Genomic DNA, 17,984 nt, shown 5'->3' with positions numbered 1-17,984 from the left:
TCGTCATGTTTCAGTTGGAACCTGTCAGTTTAATTTTAATTTTACCAAAGCAGGCCCGTGTGCTCCATAAGGCCAGTTAGGCAGATGCTAGGGGGGCACTAAAGTACCAGGGTGCCAAAAAATGTAAAAAACTAAAATTTGAACATTTTTAAAAATATGAGAAAACAAAACAAATGGGTGGTTGGCGCGTCGGCCTCACAGCTCTGGGGTCTTGGGTTCAAATCCAGGTCATGTCCATCTGTGTAGAGTTTGCATGTTCACCACCGATTCAGGGTGTAGTCCCCCGCCTCTGGCTTGGAATCAGCTGGGATAGGCTCCAGCACCCCCCGTGACCCTAATGAGGATAAAGTGGTTCAGAAAATGAGATGAGATAAAACAAAATGACATTATGTAAAATTATGAATATTTTTTTTCGTTTTCTGAACCGCTTTATCCCTAGTGTCGCGGGGGTACTGGACCCTATCCTAGCTGACTTGTTCAAAAATGTTCAACTAAAATTTGAAGATTTTATAAAATATGACAAAACAAAACCAAAAGACAGTATTGGATTGGATAACTTTATTCATCCCGTATTTGAGAAATTTCATTGTCACAATAGCGAGGGTGAGAATTCCTGATACAGGAAAGGCATTGTTACACATAGTTTATTGGTTAGACAATACAGTTGCAAAGGCCGCAGAACAACAAAGCAAAAAGCACAAAGTGCAAAGCAAAGTATATGGGATCATTAAGAATCATTAAATCAAATAATCAAGACAGAAAAGCAAAAACACAGAACAAGCAAGTAAAGTATAGAGTACAAAGTATCATTTTCTGAACCGCTTCATCCTCACTAAGGTCGCAGGGGGTGCTGGAGCCTATCCCAGCCAGAGGCGGGGGAATCGGTGGCCAGCCGATCGCAGAGTATGTAAAATTATAAGCCTAATATACGTATATATTTTTTTCATTTTCTGAATCAACCATTGACGCTCACACTCATACCTAGTGGCAATTTAGAGTGTCCAATCAGCCTGCCATGCATGTTTTTAGAATGTGGGAGGAAACTGGAGTACCTGGAGAAAACACGCAGGCCCAAGGAGAATATGCACTCCACACAGGAGGACCAACCTGGATTTAAACCCAGGACCCCCGTGAGGCTGACGCGCTAACCACTCATCGGGCCGCCCACTCCAAATAGTGAAATGGTTAATCATGTCAGAATGCTATTAAGTTTCAATAAATATAATTTCTTCAAACTTTGAACATCAACTACCACTACTTATAACCACCTACCATATAAACACTTTCACCCCAATTCAGATGTAATATGTACAGTTTAGCCCCAAACAAATAAACACCTAAATCATTCTTTGCCTTCAGTTGCCTTCTACAGCTATTGTTCCACCTAAAATTAATGGGATTTTGTAAGGAAGGATTCATACATCAACATTTTTTTTTAAAAGGCAGAGATTTTACCCATTTTCTGTATTGGGGCATGGGTAAAATATGGTACAATCACATTGGGAAGTTTCTGGGTGGAATAATGGGAGGACCTAGTAACTACCCAAGTTGACAAAGGGTGCTCCGACAACAGTTTAGGTTTAAAATTTCAAGAATTTAGTCGTGTTGTAATTCAGTTAACATCGTTGACCGTTGATTTTGTACATCTTAACCATTTATATAACTGTAATCATGCAAAAGTTTCAAATATTTAGCTACAGTAATCTCTCAAATATTGTGGTTAATATAGACCAGACAAACATCGCGAAGTAGTCACCCCTATTATATCTACCTTTTTCTTCAGTGCTAAGTACTAGTAGCAAGAGTGGCTTCTGCTTAAGAGTTCCAGCGCAGATTTTCAAAATATTATGAATTTAAAATGTTTTTTTAATAGCAGAAAAAAACCGCAAATACTTAATTTGCACTAATCGAGGAATAAAGTAACCAATTTACCGAAAAATGGAAGAACCGTGACAATAAAACATTTAGTGTTTCTCAATTTTATTTATTTCTAGCTGTGCTTTATAACTTAATAGCACAAATAACTGAATCCAGACACCCCCAGAAGTTGTGAGACTGCCTCCTCTTGTGGCAGCTTGGATGGGAGTGGATACAGTTCCAAAGGAAAACAAATACACAGAAGGCACAACCAGCAGTTCCTTGGAGTAGTCTTGAAATGATACTGCTCATCCTATCTATGGGACTGAGCCACCAGCAAGGTGCCACATCCATCACTCGCAGTTGCTCTCAGCGCAGTTGAGGAAAAACGAGTCAACATGGAGTGCTACACGCTCTTAGTGACGGTCAAACAGCATTTAAACTTCACGACGGTTTCACCTGCCCATACCAAGAAAAAAAAACATTGCTATTTACAGTGGGACAAAGAAAACATTCCGTCATCTGTACAATTGTGACTATACACAGGTTACTCTCAGATTCACTACTAATCTAATACAAAAAAAAAACAAAAAAAAAAGTCACTTAGCTGCAGTAACACATCTCCATTGCCCGGTCTTACATTTCCTTTAAGAGCTTTGACTGAGCTTAAAGTCAAGCACTGTCCAGCTGTGTGCTGTGGTTTCAAATTAAAGTTCACTTTTAAACCAATTTATGAAGCCGAGAAAGGGGGAAAACTATAATTCAGTCCACCTCAGCATCAGGTTGTTTACGGCCGGAACTCCAACTCGTCTACACTTATGACCTTGGCTGGCATAGAGGGGAGTTGTTGATCCAAGACGTCAGCTCCAAACCACTTTGCCAGGCCTGGAGGGGGACTTCTGTCGTGGGGCTGGGGGCCATTCGAGCGATGAGGGCCTTGGCTTTGCGACTGCGGACCTGGGATGTTCGGATGTACTGCAAGTGTAGAACATTTTTTGTTTCAGCCCCAAGAAAAATATGTTCAAAATATTAGACAAGGGCTGATGAATAAAGCTATACAGAGGGAACCACTCACTATGGTGAGCAAAACAATTCCAAATTACTCCTAATTTAGTTAAGTCAATTTTAAAGACTACTCATCACTTAAGTTTTTGGTTATCTACTACAAGGTACAGTCATACCTTGACATACGAGTGTCCCAACATACGAAAAAATTTGTGATACGAGACAAGTGGCTGAGTATGCGAGAGGCTGCTTACGAGAACAACATCACTGTCTTTCTCGCTGCATCTCCCTCACGTAAAGCTATCTACGAGCACCGGCCGTACAGGTTGCATTTTTTGCACTAATCAGTGCAAAATTAAGGGGAAAAACAATGAGTGCAAAGCAAGCCGGTGCAACGAAGGGCGAACAATCATTTCCAAGCTGCGCAGTGACATAATGAGATGGAGGTTCTGAGGCATGCAAGCAGCAAGTTCTGACTCGAAAGCCACGGTGGAATACTTTAACATCTTTGCCTTGGTGATTACACAAGGTTTAAATGTAGTGTTACCCAAGATTAAAACGTGTGTAGTAATTTAAGTTCATTTAAATTAAATTTAAAGTTTATGTTATGTTAAGAGTGCGTTGCCTTCAAGTCTCTCTACTGTCCTCTCTCGTCCACGCATTCCGCACTACCATCTGTCTGTACAGAATAATATCACATTTTACTATTGATCATAACCACTAGAATGGATTTGTTACTTTGTGATTAGGTGGTGAATTAGAACCATTAAAAATATGTTTTTCCCATTGTAATATGTTTTGTGTTTTTTCAGAAGGTGGGAACGGATTAATTTGTATTTAGTTCATTTCTATGGGAAGTAGATTTGAGATAAGAGTAAAATGACATGCGAGCTTGATCAGGGAACACATTAATCTTGTATCTCAAGGTATTACTGTACTACCTTAGTTGACAAGTCTTCCATTAATAAAAAACAAAAAACAGGCTAAGGCACACATTCACAGGTTTTGAGCAAGAAACATTCTTTTAGTGCATTGTAAGCAAACCGGTGAACCTATTCATTCAAAATGGTCTAGAACTTCGAAATGTGAACAATGTTCAGTTAATTAAAATTCTCCTAACGGCACACTTAGTTCTCAACTACAAAATGACAAGGATCTAGAATCACTTCCGTATTGTGCAAGTTATGACTCATGACAATATTAGACTTTCCTCACTTTGTCTCTGGTGCTGTAGTTGCTGCTGCATTACTGCAAGCTGCATGTGGCTGTTTGTCCTTGGAGGTAGAAGTGGATGGCCTCCCGTTGAGTTGAGTGGGTATATGTTTTGGCCCAGGATTGCAGGCGGCAAGCCTTGAAATTGCGCCAGATCAACGTGTGGTGGATATATACCTGAGTAAGACGCAGGCAAAGGAACATTGGTTCAAATGATCCAGTATGGACAGCATCTATTAGGTTAAAAGAGGGTTTTGCAGGTCAGGGAATAAAATGTTCTTGACAGACTCCTACCTGCTTGAACCAGCGCCGGTCCAAGCTGCTGGGGTGGGATTCCCTGTGTCAGCATTCGTTGAACCACATTGGGATGAAGGTGAGGAGGACGCACCACTGGTACATGGGACATAAGTGGTACAGGATAGATGGAACGGGGGAAAGTTGAGGGTGGTGCCGTGGTAGGCGTATGTTGTCCAGTAGAATGTGGCCTGAGTCGCTCCTGCTCCTTGCTTAGTAAGATCTGAGTAGTGGACTTCATGCTGCCATTCCCTTCGACTGCTTCCAGGTTTAAACTAGCAGAGTTGCTCTCTGTAATCACAAGAAATGCCCACATTTCATCATCCCTGACCGGATTCGGAAATGAAGGAAAAATGATGGTTCTGTACCATCGTGAGTGTGTGCGGCCATCTCCTCTTTGGTGTCCGATCGACTTGATGGATCATCTTTGCTTTTGTCTTTCGTTGCATACATTTTGCGGATAACCGATGTAGGTGTAAATGATGGTGACAACTGTTGCAAAGGAAAAAGTTAAAAAAAAGTTTGAATTCATGGGAAAATATTTTGGGGGAAGTGGGAGGTTGAAGGTTCTGCTTACCATGCTGGTGACAGCACTGCCTGGTGAGTTTCTTCCAGGAGGCTGAGGGCCCGGGCCTGGAGAGTGGGTAACACGCTGTGGACTGAAACAAGAGCGCCAGATCAAAGCAAGCAAAACCTCACCTAGCTTTTTATTACTCCGTTGATAAATAACATCAATTTCGTCAAGTGTGAAAACTATTCAATAGTGTGTAGGGGGAACTGATGACCAAGTCCTAGCGACACACAAAAAATACCTCCCGACATTTGGACGGCCATTACTTGTCCTAGTGGGGTTTAAGTCAAATGACAACTTTTTTTTCTTTTTTTTTTATCTTGACCCATATCTATTAAGTCTTGCCACACTTCAATTCAAGGGTCTTCAATTGATGCAATACGAGATATACATTTTACCTGTGTGTCTAAACCGGTCCTCAAGGGCCAGAGTTGGTGCAAGTTTTTATTGTAACCGATGGAAGAGGATACATGTTTAATCGGGTGTCTTAACAGTGTGATCAGTTGATTGCCATCAGGTAATGCTGGTTCCAGAAGAAATCTCATTGGTTAAATTCTGTGCTGGATCAGTTAAAACAAAAACATGCACTGACTGGAGCCCTTTGTGACCTAAAGCAATACATCTATGCATCGGAGGTGTCCAAACTTCTTTAAGGTTTTTAATAAAAATAGAAAGTTTAATAGTCCAAATAGAGCACAAGGAAAGTGGAATTTTTAGTTGAGAAAGACATTTTTATTAACTCAGAGCTGACCAAATCTTTCAACATTACTCTGAACCAGCACTTCTCATTTATTTTCCACTCGATTAATAGATTTGCACTCACACAATGCTTTGTTTGCTATCTTTCCATGTGGAACATAGTGGCCTACTCATGACTCATTCTCACTCACAGCTCAAGACAAATCTGCTGGCTTGGTCACTCTCCTCCTGTAAAGTTGGGTCACTTGTAGAACTACCAGTGTGTTGTAAGGTTTGAAGCCAAATGGGGGAGGGGGAAAAACAATAATATTAACTCACCGATTACGGAAAGATTTGTCTTGCGGGAGTCTGTTGTAGCCAGACTGGAATTGCTGATGCGCATGGAGTGCAAGGTCCTGTTGAAATGCCAGGGCTTCAAGATCTGCATGATTTACTGGTTTTGCGAGTGCCCTCATCTGGCAAAAAGTAACAAATTTAAAAGATCAGTAAATTGTGATGCTCTAATTAATCCATGATGCATTCCATTTAGTCTCAAAATTGACATGCAAAAGATGAAGCCCAGAGACATACCTCAAAATTACACACTTGGAGGCCTTTTTAATCATACATAGGTGTACCTCAATTACAAGAGCTAAAAAAAGGGGGGGGTGAAATCTCATTGTATAATTTGTGAATAATTTATTGTGAAATTATGGTTTAAAATAAGTAGTTCAATGATACAAGCCAAATTTCAGGATTTCAATCGTTTAACTCATTTTTTAAGTAATTCCTTTTCCTGTTCTCTACTCATTACAATTGAAATAGTAAATACATGATTTTTTAAGAATTCATTTCAAATTATCGTGGAAAATGACTTCTGTCAATAACAAAAGTCAATGTTAATACTTTGTTAAATATCTAGGTTGGCAGTGACAGATGACACATTTTCTGTGACTCCTTAGCAGGTTTCCACACAATTAGTATTTTGGCCCATTTCTCCACGCAAATTTCTTCCGGACTAGTGATGTTTGGAGGCCGTCGTTGGAGAACAGACGTTCAACTCCTTCCAAAGTTTTTCTATGAGGTGGAGATCTGGAAACTGGCTAGGACACTCAAGGACCTTAAAATGCTTCTTTGGAAGACACCCCTTCATTACCCAGCATTTGGGATCTTGGTCATGTTGAAAGACCCAGCCACGTTTCAATTTCATTAGCCTCATTCATCCTCTCCTTTACACATGGTCATCCCAGCCCCTTTGGAAAAACAGCCACAAGGCATGAGGTTTCCACCTCCATATTTAACAGGGGGTTTGGCGTTATTTCTCCTACAAACACGACAAGGAGGGTTGTTTCCAAATAGTTCCATTTTGGTTGTGTGTGACCATGTGGCTATCTCCTAGTCCTCTTCTGTATTATCCAAATGCTCGTTGGCTGGCAAACTTAAGATAGGCTTGGGCGTGTAATGGTTTTAGGCTTAAAGACACATCTGACACTTGAGTCACTGGCAGTGTTAGTGATGGTAGACTGTTTAACTCTGGTACCAGCTCTTTGAAGGTCAATTAACAAGGATTATTGCTCACCATTCTGGTGATCATTTTGATGCCACAAACATGTGCCAAGCCCCAGGTCAAGGAAGATTAGTAATGGTGTTGGGTTTCCATTTTCTAATGATTGTTCCTACAGTCGGTTTCTTCACACCAAGCTGCTTAACGATTGAAGATTCAGTTTTCCCCAATGTGGTTCAGGTCTATCACTATTTCCGGGGTCCTTTGACAGCTCCCTGGTTTTGGCTAATGTGGAGTTTAATGTCTGTGCACAGGTGTCTTTTATACTGAATTTAAAACGGGTGTCATTATATTGATAACGAGTAGAGGACAGAGGATCTTCTTACAGAAGGAGTTACATGTGTGAGATCTTGAAATCTGGCTGGTTTGTCATTGACCAACTCCTTATTTTGAATCAAAATTTGCAAAAAGAAAAAACTAATGTGAAATCCTGACCACCCATCCCCACATTAGATCCGTGGTAGTTGAGGTACACTTGAAAATTACAGCCCTGTCGTTAAATGAAAACCAAATATTTTCTGCCTTACATTTTTTTTTACTGAATAGACAACGCATTTTAAATCTATAATTGAAAGGAATGGTAATTTATAGAAAACAAAACAAATGTTGAGGTCCTTAATATGCAGAAGGTATTACAATTAAGATGCAGCACACATCCTAGTGGATTCAATTAAAATTGGCCACCGAGGAAACGATCGTCACGCTACCTGATGGTGAGCTGCAGCTGCAGTGTTCATAGACCGATGTATGTCAGCATATTGTTCAGGTATCAAGGGTTGAGCAGCAACTTGAAAGCCTACAGGTAACAAACGAGAGAAATCATTAACCATTTCATAGGGCTCTCATTTAACTTATTGACTGCAAGATGTATAATTTATCTTGACTGGAACAGGCTGGAAGCGAATTCCATCCAACCCTCCTATTCAAAATGGATGTCAAAGCCTGTCAACAACAAAATGACCATTCATTCATAGCCACTTCTATTGATTTAAATAAATTAGATCCTCTTATCATTTTAAATACTTAAATCTCCAAAAGGTAAATATTTAAAATGTATCAAAAATAAAAACAGGATTTTTTTGACATTTGCTTCTTTTTAAATGTACCGTAATTACTCGAATATAACACGCATATTTTTGCTATATAATTAATTCCAATAGTTGGGGGTGCGTGTTATAATCAATAACTAAAATAAATTACAAATTTTCGATCGAAAAAAGCATTGTCAAACTCACTTTGATGCACGGACATTGTGCAATTTCCAACTTTGAATTCAAAATACACGCATTTTAAAGATCGTCAAGCCTCACAAACATCACAATCCTGCATTAATAAGCTGGAAAGTAGAATACTACATTGTAGTGTTGTACGTACTTGTATTTAGAAATATGTCCAGCGGGGGGCAGTACATTCCCTTGTTACATGTGATAGTCTTTTCCATTGTGCATATCTTCAAATCATTTATTTATTCAATTTGTATGTTCCTTTTCTTGTTTGAGAATGACAATAGATATTTGAATTAAAACATGGTATTGTCAATTGAAATGTAGTCAATGTTCAAGGAAGTCTAAAAGGTATTGCAATATAACATGTCTACATGATATGTTTGTCCACTCTGTGTATCATCTATTGCCCTAAAATTCAAACGCATAACTCCAGCAACTGCACGACACTCGACACGCTCGTACCTGAAGATTTCTCTATCCGGTTTTGAACAAAACAATCGTGAAACGAAGAAAAAAAGGTAAGATTTCTGATTTTTGTCAGCGGGAAATTTTAGGTGCGCACTATATTCGAGTACTGCGTTTTTCCAGATTTTTTTGGCCCAAAATTACCTGCGTGTTATTTTCGAGTGCGCGTTATATTCGAGTAATTACGGTATTCTTCTTTGAATTGTTGATCAAGTGCTATGAGCCCATGGAAAAGTGTACATATTTGCCTATATTCATTATAAATTTGTTTTTAACATTTTATTAATTTCTCGAGTCATTTATTCATAGAAACGTTTTACGAAAATTATGATTCAAGACTTTTTAAAATCATGTACAGTTATTTTAGAGCAGTCATTCTTAACCTTGTTGGAGCTACCGAATCCCATCAGTTTCACATGCGCATTCACCGAACCCTACTTTAGTCTATATACAGTGGTACCTCGAGATATGATCTTAATTCGTTCCGGGACTGAGCTCGTATGTCGATATTCTCGTAACTCGAACAAACGTTTCCCATTGAAATGAACTAAAAACAAATTAATTCGTTCCAACCCTCTGAAAGAACACCAAAAACAGGATATTGGATTGGAAAAAAATGGTTTTATTTCTTCTAATTCGCCATCTAATAACAAAGTAACACAACTAGTGGTTTAATATTACTAAAGTGTTTAATAGTACTAAAATTATACGGATTTCAAAGGAGGGAAAGAGAGAGACGGGCGGAGAGGGGGAGGGGGCGCTTTTTGCACAGCAACACGCTCGTTTCATAACAAACAAATTTAAATGAAGTTTGATTACGATGCAGACACACAAAATAAGTTTAATCTAACCTTACACTAAACTTAATTCTAATTTTGTATTAAAGTTTGATACCTTTCTTCTCCCGGCCGGGTTGGCTGTTTGCCCCGCCTCCACCCTGACTTTCACCATCGATGGGCTGTTTGCTTTTGTATTACCTTCAAAATATTCCGAAAATGATGCACACAAATGTCCTCACAATAGGATAACGCACGACCACTTGGCAACATACTCCAGATAGAAGAGAGTAAAAACATCCAAAAACTGACCACCCCTGCCCATTCACTTGGGATAAGCTCCAGTGCCACATAAAACGCGTGAAGTAGTACAGATAACATTTTACAATTTTTGCTGAACATAGTTTAAACTTTTTGTTACCTGCTGAATGTTGCAAGTGGCTGTTGAAGTAGTCTGGTGAGATTGCCCTCTGAGGGAAGAGAGGTGGTGAAGGACCCTTATGTAGGCCATGAAGCGAGTTGGGTGCAACAGAGACCTCAGAGTTGACCAAAAGGTTGCCAAGTAGCACTGGGGAGCGACTACGAGCTGGCCCTCCCAAGAGCTCCTACGTTGCAAAACACATTTTTAGAAAAGATTATGCCAAAGCACCCAAGGGTCCATCATGCATTAATTCCAAGTGCCATTAACATTGACAAATGTCCAATTATGCTCTCAACCTTCTGCTGGCAATTTAAATTAGTTTGTCACTAGTATAGACATCCAATCCATTGGAACTATGAGACAGCCTTCACATTTAAAATTGCTTGGATGTCCATCGCCATCAATGGTAGCTAATAGAAAACATTTTAAATAGAGGAAATAAAGGAGTTAATATTTTACAAAATACAAACATTTCTCAAGCTACAGCTTTGTGTTCGATCTAAACTGGCAAAGGAGACTCCACGCAGTCTGAACTACCTGAAATATGTTTTTCGGTTGCTGAAGAGGCATTGGAACGTCAGTCAGTGTCACCACAGATTGGTCTGAAGGTCGCTATAACATTACAAAAAGATTAAATTAGTAGTAACCCTGCAATGGAATCTGCATTTCAAAGAAGTCAAACCGGATGAGCACCAGTGAAACAAATGTATTGTTCACTGTTCACATCATGAAACACCAGAACTAGAATTTACACGAGATTGCTTGCAACATTTTGCCGCCTCTAACAATGAACAATCCATCATCTAAAACAAGGGTGCCCAACTCTGGTTCTTGAGGGCCCCTATCCAATCTGTTTTCCATATCTCCCTCCACCAACACACCTGAATTAAATGATCAGTATCGTTATCAGGCTTCAGCCTGCTGAGGAGTTGATCATTTGATTCAGGTGTGGTAGAGGAGAGAGATAGGGACAACAGACTAGGTAGGGACCCTCGAGGACCAGAGTTGGGCACTCCAGATCGAAAACATTTATTTAAAATAGAAATACTTACATTGCTTGAACTGTTGGGTTTGGGTTGAGTTGGCAGAGTTCCACTCGCTTTCATGGTGCTGACCAGTTTATTAAAAGCTGACATGTCCGTGTCACGAGAGCGTGGCCGAGCACTTGGACCGCCCGTAAAAGCCTCTTCTAAGTGCTCAGCCATGAATGGTGTTCCACTTCCTCTTGGTGGAGGTATTACCTTTTGCACTTGTGGTTCTGAGCTCAGTTTCATGCCCTTCATTCCTCCTTCTACTTCCTCCAGGGACAACACTGCTCCAGAATTATCTGGGGTAAAAAAAAAAATGCCAATGGATTCAAATTCCCACAAACAATTCAGTTAAAAACAGTTCAAACTCACTGTTTTCCCGTAGGCGAGCCTTGTTAAGGGAGAGAGTGGAAAGAAGAGGCTTGAGGTCAACATTGGCCTTCTGCAACAACTCCAGTATGTCCACTTTCTCCTTAGTGTCTGATGATTGAATGGGTGTGAAAAATGGGGCAGCACCTTGACCTTGGCCATGGCCATGGGCTTCAAATCCTTCAGCAACACAAGCAAGTTATGACTACAACTTGACATTTTCCTCATTATTTACTGACAGAAAAAAAAATACCTGATAGTTTTTCCAGTTCTTCGTGCGGCGTGGACCTCATGCTACTAGAACGGCTGCCTGAAGGGCTCAAGTTGCTGGAGAACCATTGACTGAAGCGACTTGCTGACACAGGCCCGTCCGCTAAAACATCCTCTAGCATCTAAAAAAAATTAAAAATAAATACAAATCAAAGTAACATCATGGCTTTTTTATATATATATATATATAAATGGGGTGTGGTGAGTTAGCCTCTCTTTTTAGACCAGGGGTAGAGAACCTTTTTGACGACGAGCCATAAACAACTCATATTTTCAAATATTTTTCTGGCACGATGTTGAGTACTTTAAGTACTTTGACCAAGTGATTATTTTTGATAATAATAAAAAAAACACTTATTTGCTACAACGGGATGAAGGCTTTTTGCAAGGGATCACAAACTAAGAGCTCGCATAACTTCATGTTTAACTATTAGCATTGAGGGAACAATAAGTCCACAATTTACTAATTGACTAATTTGATTTATATTCATTTTTTTTAATAATGACATTCCATCTATTTCTTAGAGTAAATAAAATTATTACTTAAATACATTGAAAAATTGAAATGACATAAATAAAAATTATATCAAATATCTCTGCTTCTGATCCCAATAAGACTATAGTTGTTGTATTTTAATCAAAGTACTTAACTTATTGCCTGCCATTGACAACTAAAGATTTCTAATTCATTTAAAATGATATAACTGACTGTGGATGCTCAACCTTTATTCCAATCAACAACACTGGACATCACAGTCAAAATGGACATCTAGTGTCATCAATGGCAACCAATCAGTTCAATTAATGCCCTATAGCAGCAGTCACCAACTCTGGTCCTTGAGGGCCCTGGTTGGTGACCGGTGCCCAAAAGAGACGAGGTTAATTCAACGAAAAAAGAAAATTATGGCAAAAGTGTAACAAGTTAGTCACATTTTTGAATCTCAAAAGACCTCCATGAGCCCTAAAACTTACAGATGCCAGTCCTGGCATTGTCTTCTCCAAATTGAAATATTCATTGAAGTCAAAGTCACCAGTGGACTGGTCCGGCAGCACATCAGGGTGGGGGACCTCCTGATCCGCTGAAGAGCGTGGCTTCACATTTGTCTCTTCTGGCTGTCCATTACATTCTAAACGGGGGAGGGGGGGGGAAGAAAAAAAGAGTAACAGCCGATTCAGAGGTCAATGGAAACATTTTTTGACTTGCCTTCTTTCACAGACTCCGGCTTCCTCCTCGAGCGCCTGGACCTGCGTCTATCGTCTTCCAATATTTTATCATCAAATCCAATGAGCTCGATTGTCTCCGACTGGCTCGTAGGACCTCCAGAGAACCACTCCGGCTCCTCTTCGGCGTAAGAGTCATTCCTTCGCCGTTCACTAAATATACGTTTATCCCCAAAGTCTCTCTGTACAAGCAATACAGAAGACGGCCATGAATCAAACATGGGCCACATGAGTAGAGACCACATTTATTACAGATAGAGGATCCAACACAATGAGAACCAACCCTGACTCTTTTATCTCTGAAGTCTCTGACATCCCTTTCCCTTTCTCTTTCTCTTTCCTTCTCTAGGCGGGCTTCTCTTTCAAAGGCTCGTGCAGCAATGATACGACCACTTCCAATTCTGCGTGCCCCGCATAAACGAAGACTTTCATTCTCTTTATTTTCTAGAGGGCTGATTGGACGGGAAGAGTGGAGCGAAGGTGCAGCATTGCCTAGGCATCCACCTCCAAAACTGCGACGCTGCGGGCTTAGTATGACATCCAACTCATCCTCCTTTAACCTCTCACGAGGATCTGAAGAAACATGGAGCAAACAGACAGTCAAGATAAATTCTGTGTTTGAAAAGTGAAAATATCTAAGATTTGATTTTTAAATAAATGCTAAAATTTAATAGTTTAAAAAATGAGCGTTGATAACCTTTGGAATAACTATCAATTTAAAAAAAATGCTAAAATTAACAGATGCAACAGTTGCTTGTCAATTTTTATACATGGATTGCGATGTATATTTGTGGTGTGCTGCGAACAGGGCATCACCGAGCCAACCAAAAGATACAGATTCCAAATTAGAGCCTTGGAATCTTGTGATTTGGGCTTAATATATAAACTGTGATGAATAATACTAAATTATTATAAACAAATGAAGTGAATTCAAAATAATACAATTCATGACAGTAATGACATTTGTGTGCATTTTCTCCTGAGAGATAGAATCAGCTTCAAGAGCTTTTGGATACAAGAATAGCCCTGTTCTCACGAAAGGAATTTCTTAGAATTTCACAAGTAGTCACATTTATTGCATTCTCATGTTTGGCCTCTTCAACAAACTAACTGACAGAATAGGGTAGTATTGCCCTTCCAAATTATTATTAGTAGAGATGACTGAGAGCAAAGCCACCAAATAGGGACACAAGGTCTAAGTCCAAGAAGTCAACACTGCTCTAGAAGAGGATGGCTGCAGAGGCAAAGTCAGTGTTTCTCAAATACAGTCATACTTCTACTTACGAATGCTTCCAGGTATGAAATTTTTAGGTTATGAAAGTGCTTCATATGCAAAGAAGTACCTTGAGATACGAAAAAGATCCAAGTTACGAAACCCCACCAAAAGTAAATGAATTTCCTTATCCGTTATTTTATTTCAAAAATATTGTCACAGATGAATTGATTCTCACCTTAGAACCTCACTACACTCCACTGGGCTCTCATTGGCTGTCTCACAACAACCACTATCCATGTTTCAAGATTCTCTCTTCCATACCTGTCAACCTCGGGTAAACATTACCCTAATTGTATGCTTGTGTTTAATTTTAAGATATTAAGTCATTTTCTTAAAAGTTTCATTTTTGTGTGTTTCTCCCATTTTTCATACAAAATTGGGACACTTTTTAAAGGGTTTAGTTGGTAGTTGTGAGGACCGTGGAATAAATTAGAGAATTTACATATTAAGTACTGCTGTACTTACGAAATTTTCAAGTCACGAAAAAAGTTCTGGAACCAATTCATTTAGTAAATAGAGGTACGACTGTATTGGGGCGCGGCCACCAAGGGGTGCACAGAGCGATGCCAGGGGGGTCGGGGGGTCCAAGCATTATCTGGGAGTTTGTGATTCAAGGAACACTTTTTTCTTGGCTACAATAAAGTGTCATTGCACATTCATTGGGAGAAGTTTAATTCTTTCTGTGGGGAATGGGCACAACAGAAAATAATTAAGCACTGCACAAGGTCATCATGGTTACCTGTCTAGGATCAACTGGCTGCTTTTGTGCAACCACTGTGATATCCTAGATGGCCAATATTTAGACTTAATCTTGTGCCAACGCCCCCTCCAAAAAATGAACTCCGAGGTCACATTTAATAGAAATTAATGACAAGAGCATACAGACCATAAAGCACAATTAACCAACCCCTCCTCCAACTAGACCCAGCCAATCAAGATAAGATTCAAGCATCAGCAAAAGTTAGTGATGTTAACTTCATTATTTTCCCAGGTGTTAGCAAGCATTAACTAAAACTGATTTGATGGAACCCTCAAGACATACCTGGAATTCTTCGTTTCAGTGGAACTCTATCGTCCAAATGCTCTTTCTTCAAGCCTTCCATTGGAGAGTTACGTCCTGAGCTGGGGTACAGTGAGGCGTGCCATTTCTCAGGGTCCCAGACACCATCACTGTATAAGTAGATTTGAAATTACAATGAAAGACTTCACTGTCAAAGATGGCATACAAGAAAATGAACAGATGTAAACCTTGAACGTCAACAGGATGCCAATGTGCATCAAGTTGCCTCCCATAGACCACATGAGTAGCCTAAAAACCGGATTTTAAAGAATTTGGTTTGTTCATAGCGGTGAGAACACAAAAATATTAAGAGTTCGTGAGTAAATGTATTAAAACACTCATAAGGGGTGTTTTAGTAAGTTAAAAAGTCTCACATTTGAAAGTGTTGCACAAGATTGTGTTCATTATTTGCATTTACAATAAGATTTTTACACTCACTCCATAAATTTTTTGGTACAAAACTGATCCCACACTAGTAAAAATGGTGATCGCAGTGTTGCATGATGACTAAATACTAGCAGGACGTTCCTATATTTTCTACTGGTAAACGTTTACTTTCTGCTCTTCACTAATCAACAAGCAGCAATGAATATCAAAAGTAACCTCTGTGTGTCTATGTATTTTACATGGCATATTTGCAATGCTTTGAAATGAGAATCTGAGACCTCACTCATTATGATTTATGTCAAAGCATTTTGATTCTTACCTGTCATATTTATCTGAGAGACACTCTGGCCTTTCATTGGAGATTGGTAGCTCTTTTATATGAAGAAGCTCCTCCTACATTTTGACAAATCCAAGTTAAATACTGCTTCACTAATGTATTGAATAAATATCCCACCCATCACCTTGGTATATCTATGTGAAGTGGAGGTGGCTGGTTGTTTCTTCACTTCGTCCACAGCAGCCTCACCTCCACTTTTTTCTTCAACACAAGTGTCACCGTCCATGGGAAGAACACTGCTTTAATCAAAGCAATGACACTGCTAGGAGAAAAAAAGAGATATTAAGACAGGGGTGGCGAACAATTTGGAGCAAAAATGTTAAAGTCGGTCAAAGAGCCACACCATACGTCAGAAGCAGATTTTGCATGCTTGTTTTTCATTTAAGACATCAAGTCATTTTCTAAAAACCTTCATTTTTGTGTTTCTCACATTTTTCATACAAAATTGGGTCATTTTGACCAATTTTAAAGGGTTTAGTTGGTAGTTGTGTGAGCATAGAAAAATCCAATCTGCCAAATAATTATTTAAAAACAAATGTAATGTATTATTTTTTTTCAGTGGTCCCAGCTGAATTTGAGTGTGTTTTAAGAAAGAATAAAAATAGAAACATAAAACGAGACAAAGAGTCACAGTATATACAAAATATCATAAGAAGCAAAGAGCCGCATTCATTTTGGCCGGGAGCCGCATGTGGGTCGAGAGCCACATGTTCCCTCTGTATTAGAAGAATAGGGCAGATTCATCTGCATTCAATAACAATGATGAAATACCCATCCACGTGCCGCACCAAATTAAATCTCAGCAGGCTAGTTGTCAATTTGACTGTCATTTAAAAGGCCATGACCCTTCGTTTGTGCTACCATTTGAGGGGGAAAAGACTTAAAATCACAAACCATTTGTTTAAAATAGGTAAATAAAAGCTAATCTAAACATTGACTTGGACAACTGATAGGGATTTACTGCACAAGTCTGAAAACCAACTGGGAAAGAGTAAAAACAATGTGACGGCCGTGACAATTGCGCTACTGCCCAAGTTCACCCCTTTAGGCATTGTCTTTTCATTTTTATTTTAGGTTCCCTATCATTCAGCATTATTTTCAAGTTAGTTGACCTCTTAAAGCGTTACTAATAGTACACTACAATTAAACTTTCCTTACCTTCAAAAGCCGTAAAACAGGCGGTAGAAGTTTGAGGAAAAATATCCGATGTTGAAGGCACCGACTGAACTCCAACTGACGCTCCTATCCAATTAACGAGTTAATTGATAACAAGATGAAGCTTTACCAGCGACAGCTAACTATCGCAATTTGGAAAATTGATACCAGCCGAGCCGTAAATTGAAAGCGTGATTGAAAGTTTTTATTACACCGAGTGCGTCGCATTTATTTTATTTAGAATTAAACGATCCTGTTTGATATTTAACGTGTTACCTCATAAAATGTAAAGGGGAGACACCGTACAACCATCTAAATATGTGCCACATTCATATAAATCATGACTTACCCGGTATGACGGCTGAATATGAAAGCGGTCGACCAATAGTTCACGTACGTCAGCTAGCTAGCTAATCTAGCCAAAACAGCTAGCTAGCCAGCTAACTAGCTGGAGAATGGGATAAAGCCCACACAGCAGATCTACACTAGTCGAGTTGTTGCAGTAATTAAAAAAGGGACTGTACTAGGGTGACTTGAAATAATTACAGTTTTAATATTCTCAATGAGTAATCTGAAATAATTGTCTACACGTTCTCTCTTTCCTGAGTCGTAGCAGCAATTTTCCTCTGATCACCGCTTTAAGAAGGTCCTCGGAAAGCTGTCACTGAACCCCGCGCGCCTTTGAAGAATTTTGAAACAGTCTTGTATGTTTCAATCATTTATGAAATGAATATCACAGCCATAATTTTCTCATGAAAATCTATAATGGTTTAGTAGCAAAAATCTAAATGGTTTTGGGAATATGTTTCTAC

At 39.3% G+C, this 17,984-nt stretch overlaps 1 protein-coding gene across 4 annotated transcripts; it reads right to left on the bottom strand.

The window, feature by feature from the left end:
• Positions 1 to 1,963: 1,963 nt before the first annotated feature.
• eif4enif1 (eukaryotic translation initiation factor 4E nuclear import factor 1) lies at positions 1,964 to 17,836 on the bottom strand. 4 transcript variants are annotated; one of them, XM_077602735.1, is made up of 19 exons: positions 17,522 to 17,836; positions 16,142 to 16,279; positions 16,000 to 16,073; positions 15,276 to 15,403; positions 13,241 to 13,530; positions 12,941 to 13,139; positions 12,709 to 12,863; positions 11,720 to 11,858; positions 11,470 to 11,646; positions 11,122 to 11,396; positions 10,607 to 10,681; positions 10,070 to 10,253; positions 7,889 to 7,977; positions 5,957 to 6,093; positions 4,946 to 5,027; positions 4,737 to 4,860; positions 4,369 to 4,659; positions 4,078 to 4,251; positions 1,964 to 2,832 (listed from the first exon to the last, which is right to left on the bottom strand). In XM_077602735.1, the coding sequence occupies exons 2-19, from the start codon at positions 16,241 to 16,243 to the stop codon at positions 2,645 to 2,647; spliced, it is 2,883 nt and encodes a 960-aa protein (XP_077458861.1). In that variant the 5' UTR covers positions 16,244 to 16,279; positions 17,522 to 17,836; the 3' UTR covers positions 1,964 to 2,644. The 4 variants fall into 4 exon arrangements, with proteins under 4 accessions (XP_077458861.1, XP_077458862.1, XP_077458863.1 ...); XM_077602736.1 differs by having other exon boundaries at positions 16,142 to 16,276; XM_077602737.1 differs by lacking the exon at positions 17,522 to 17,836 and adding an exon at positions 17,176 to 17,297.
• Positions 17,837 to 17,984: the final 148 nt, after the last annotated feature.

Source organism: Stigmatopora argus, chromosome 6, assembly GCF_051989625.1.
Source record: "Stigmatopora argus isolate UIUO_Sarg chromosome 6, RoL_Sarg_1.0, whole genome shotgun sequence".
Classification (NCBI taxonomy): domain Eukaryota; kingdom Metazoa; phylum Chordata; class Actinopteri; order Syngnathiformes; family Syngnathidae; genus Stigmatopora; species Stigmatopora argus.
This window is presented reverse-complemented; position numbering and strand designations above follow the sequence as displayed.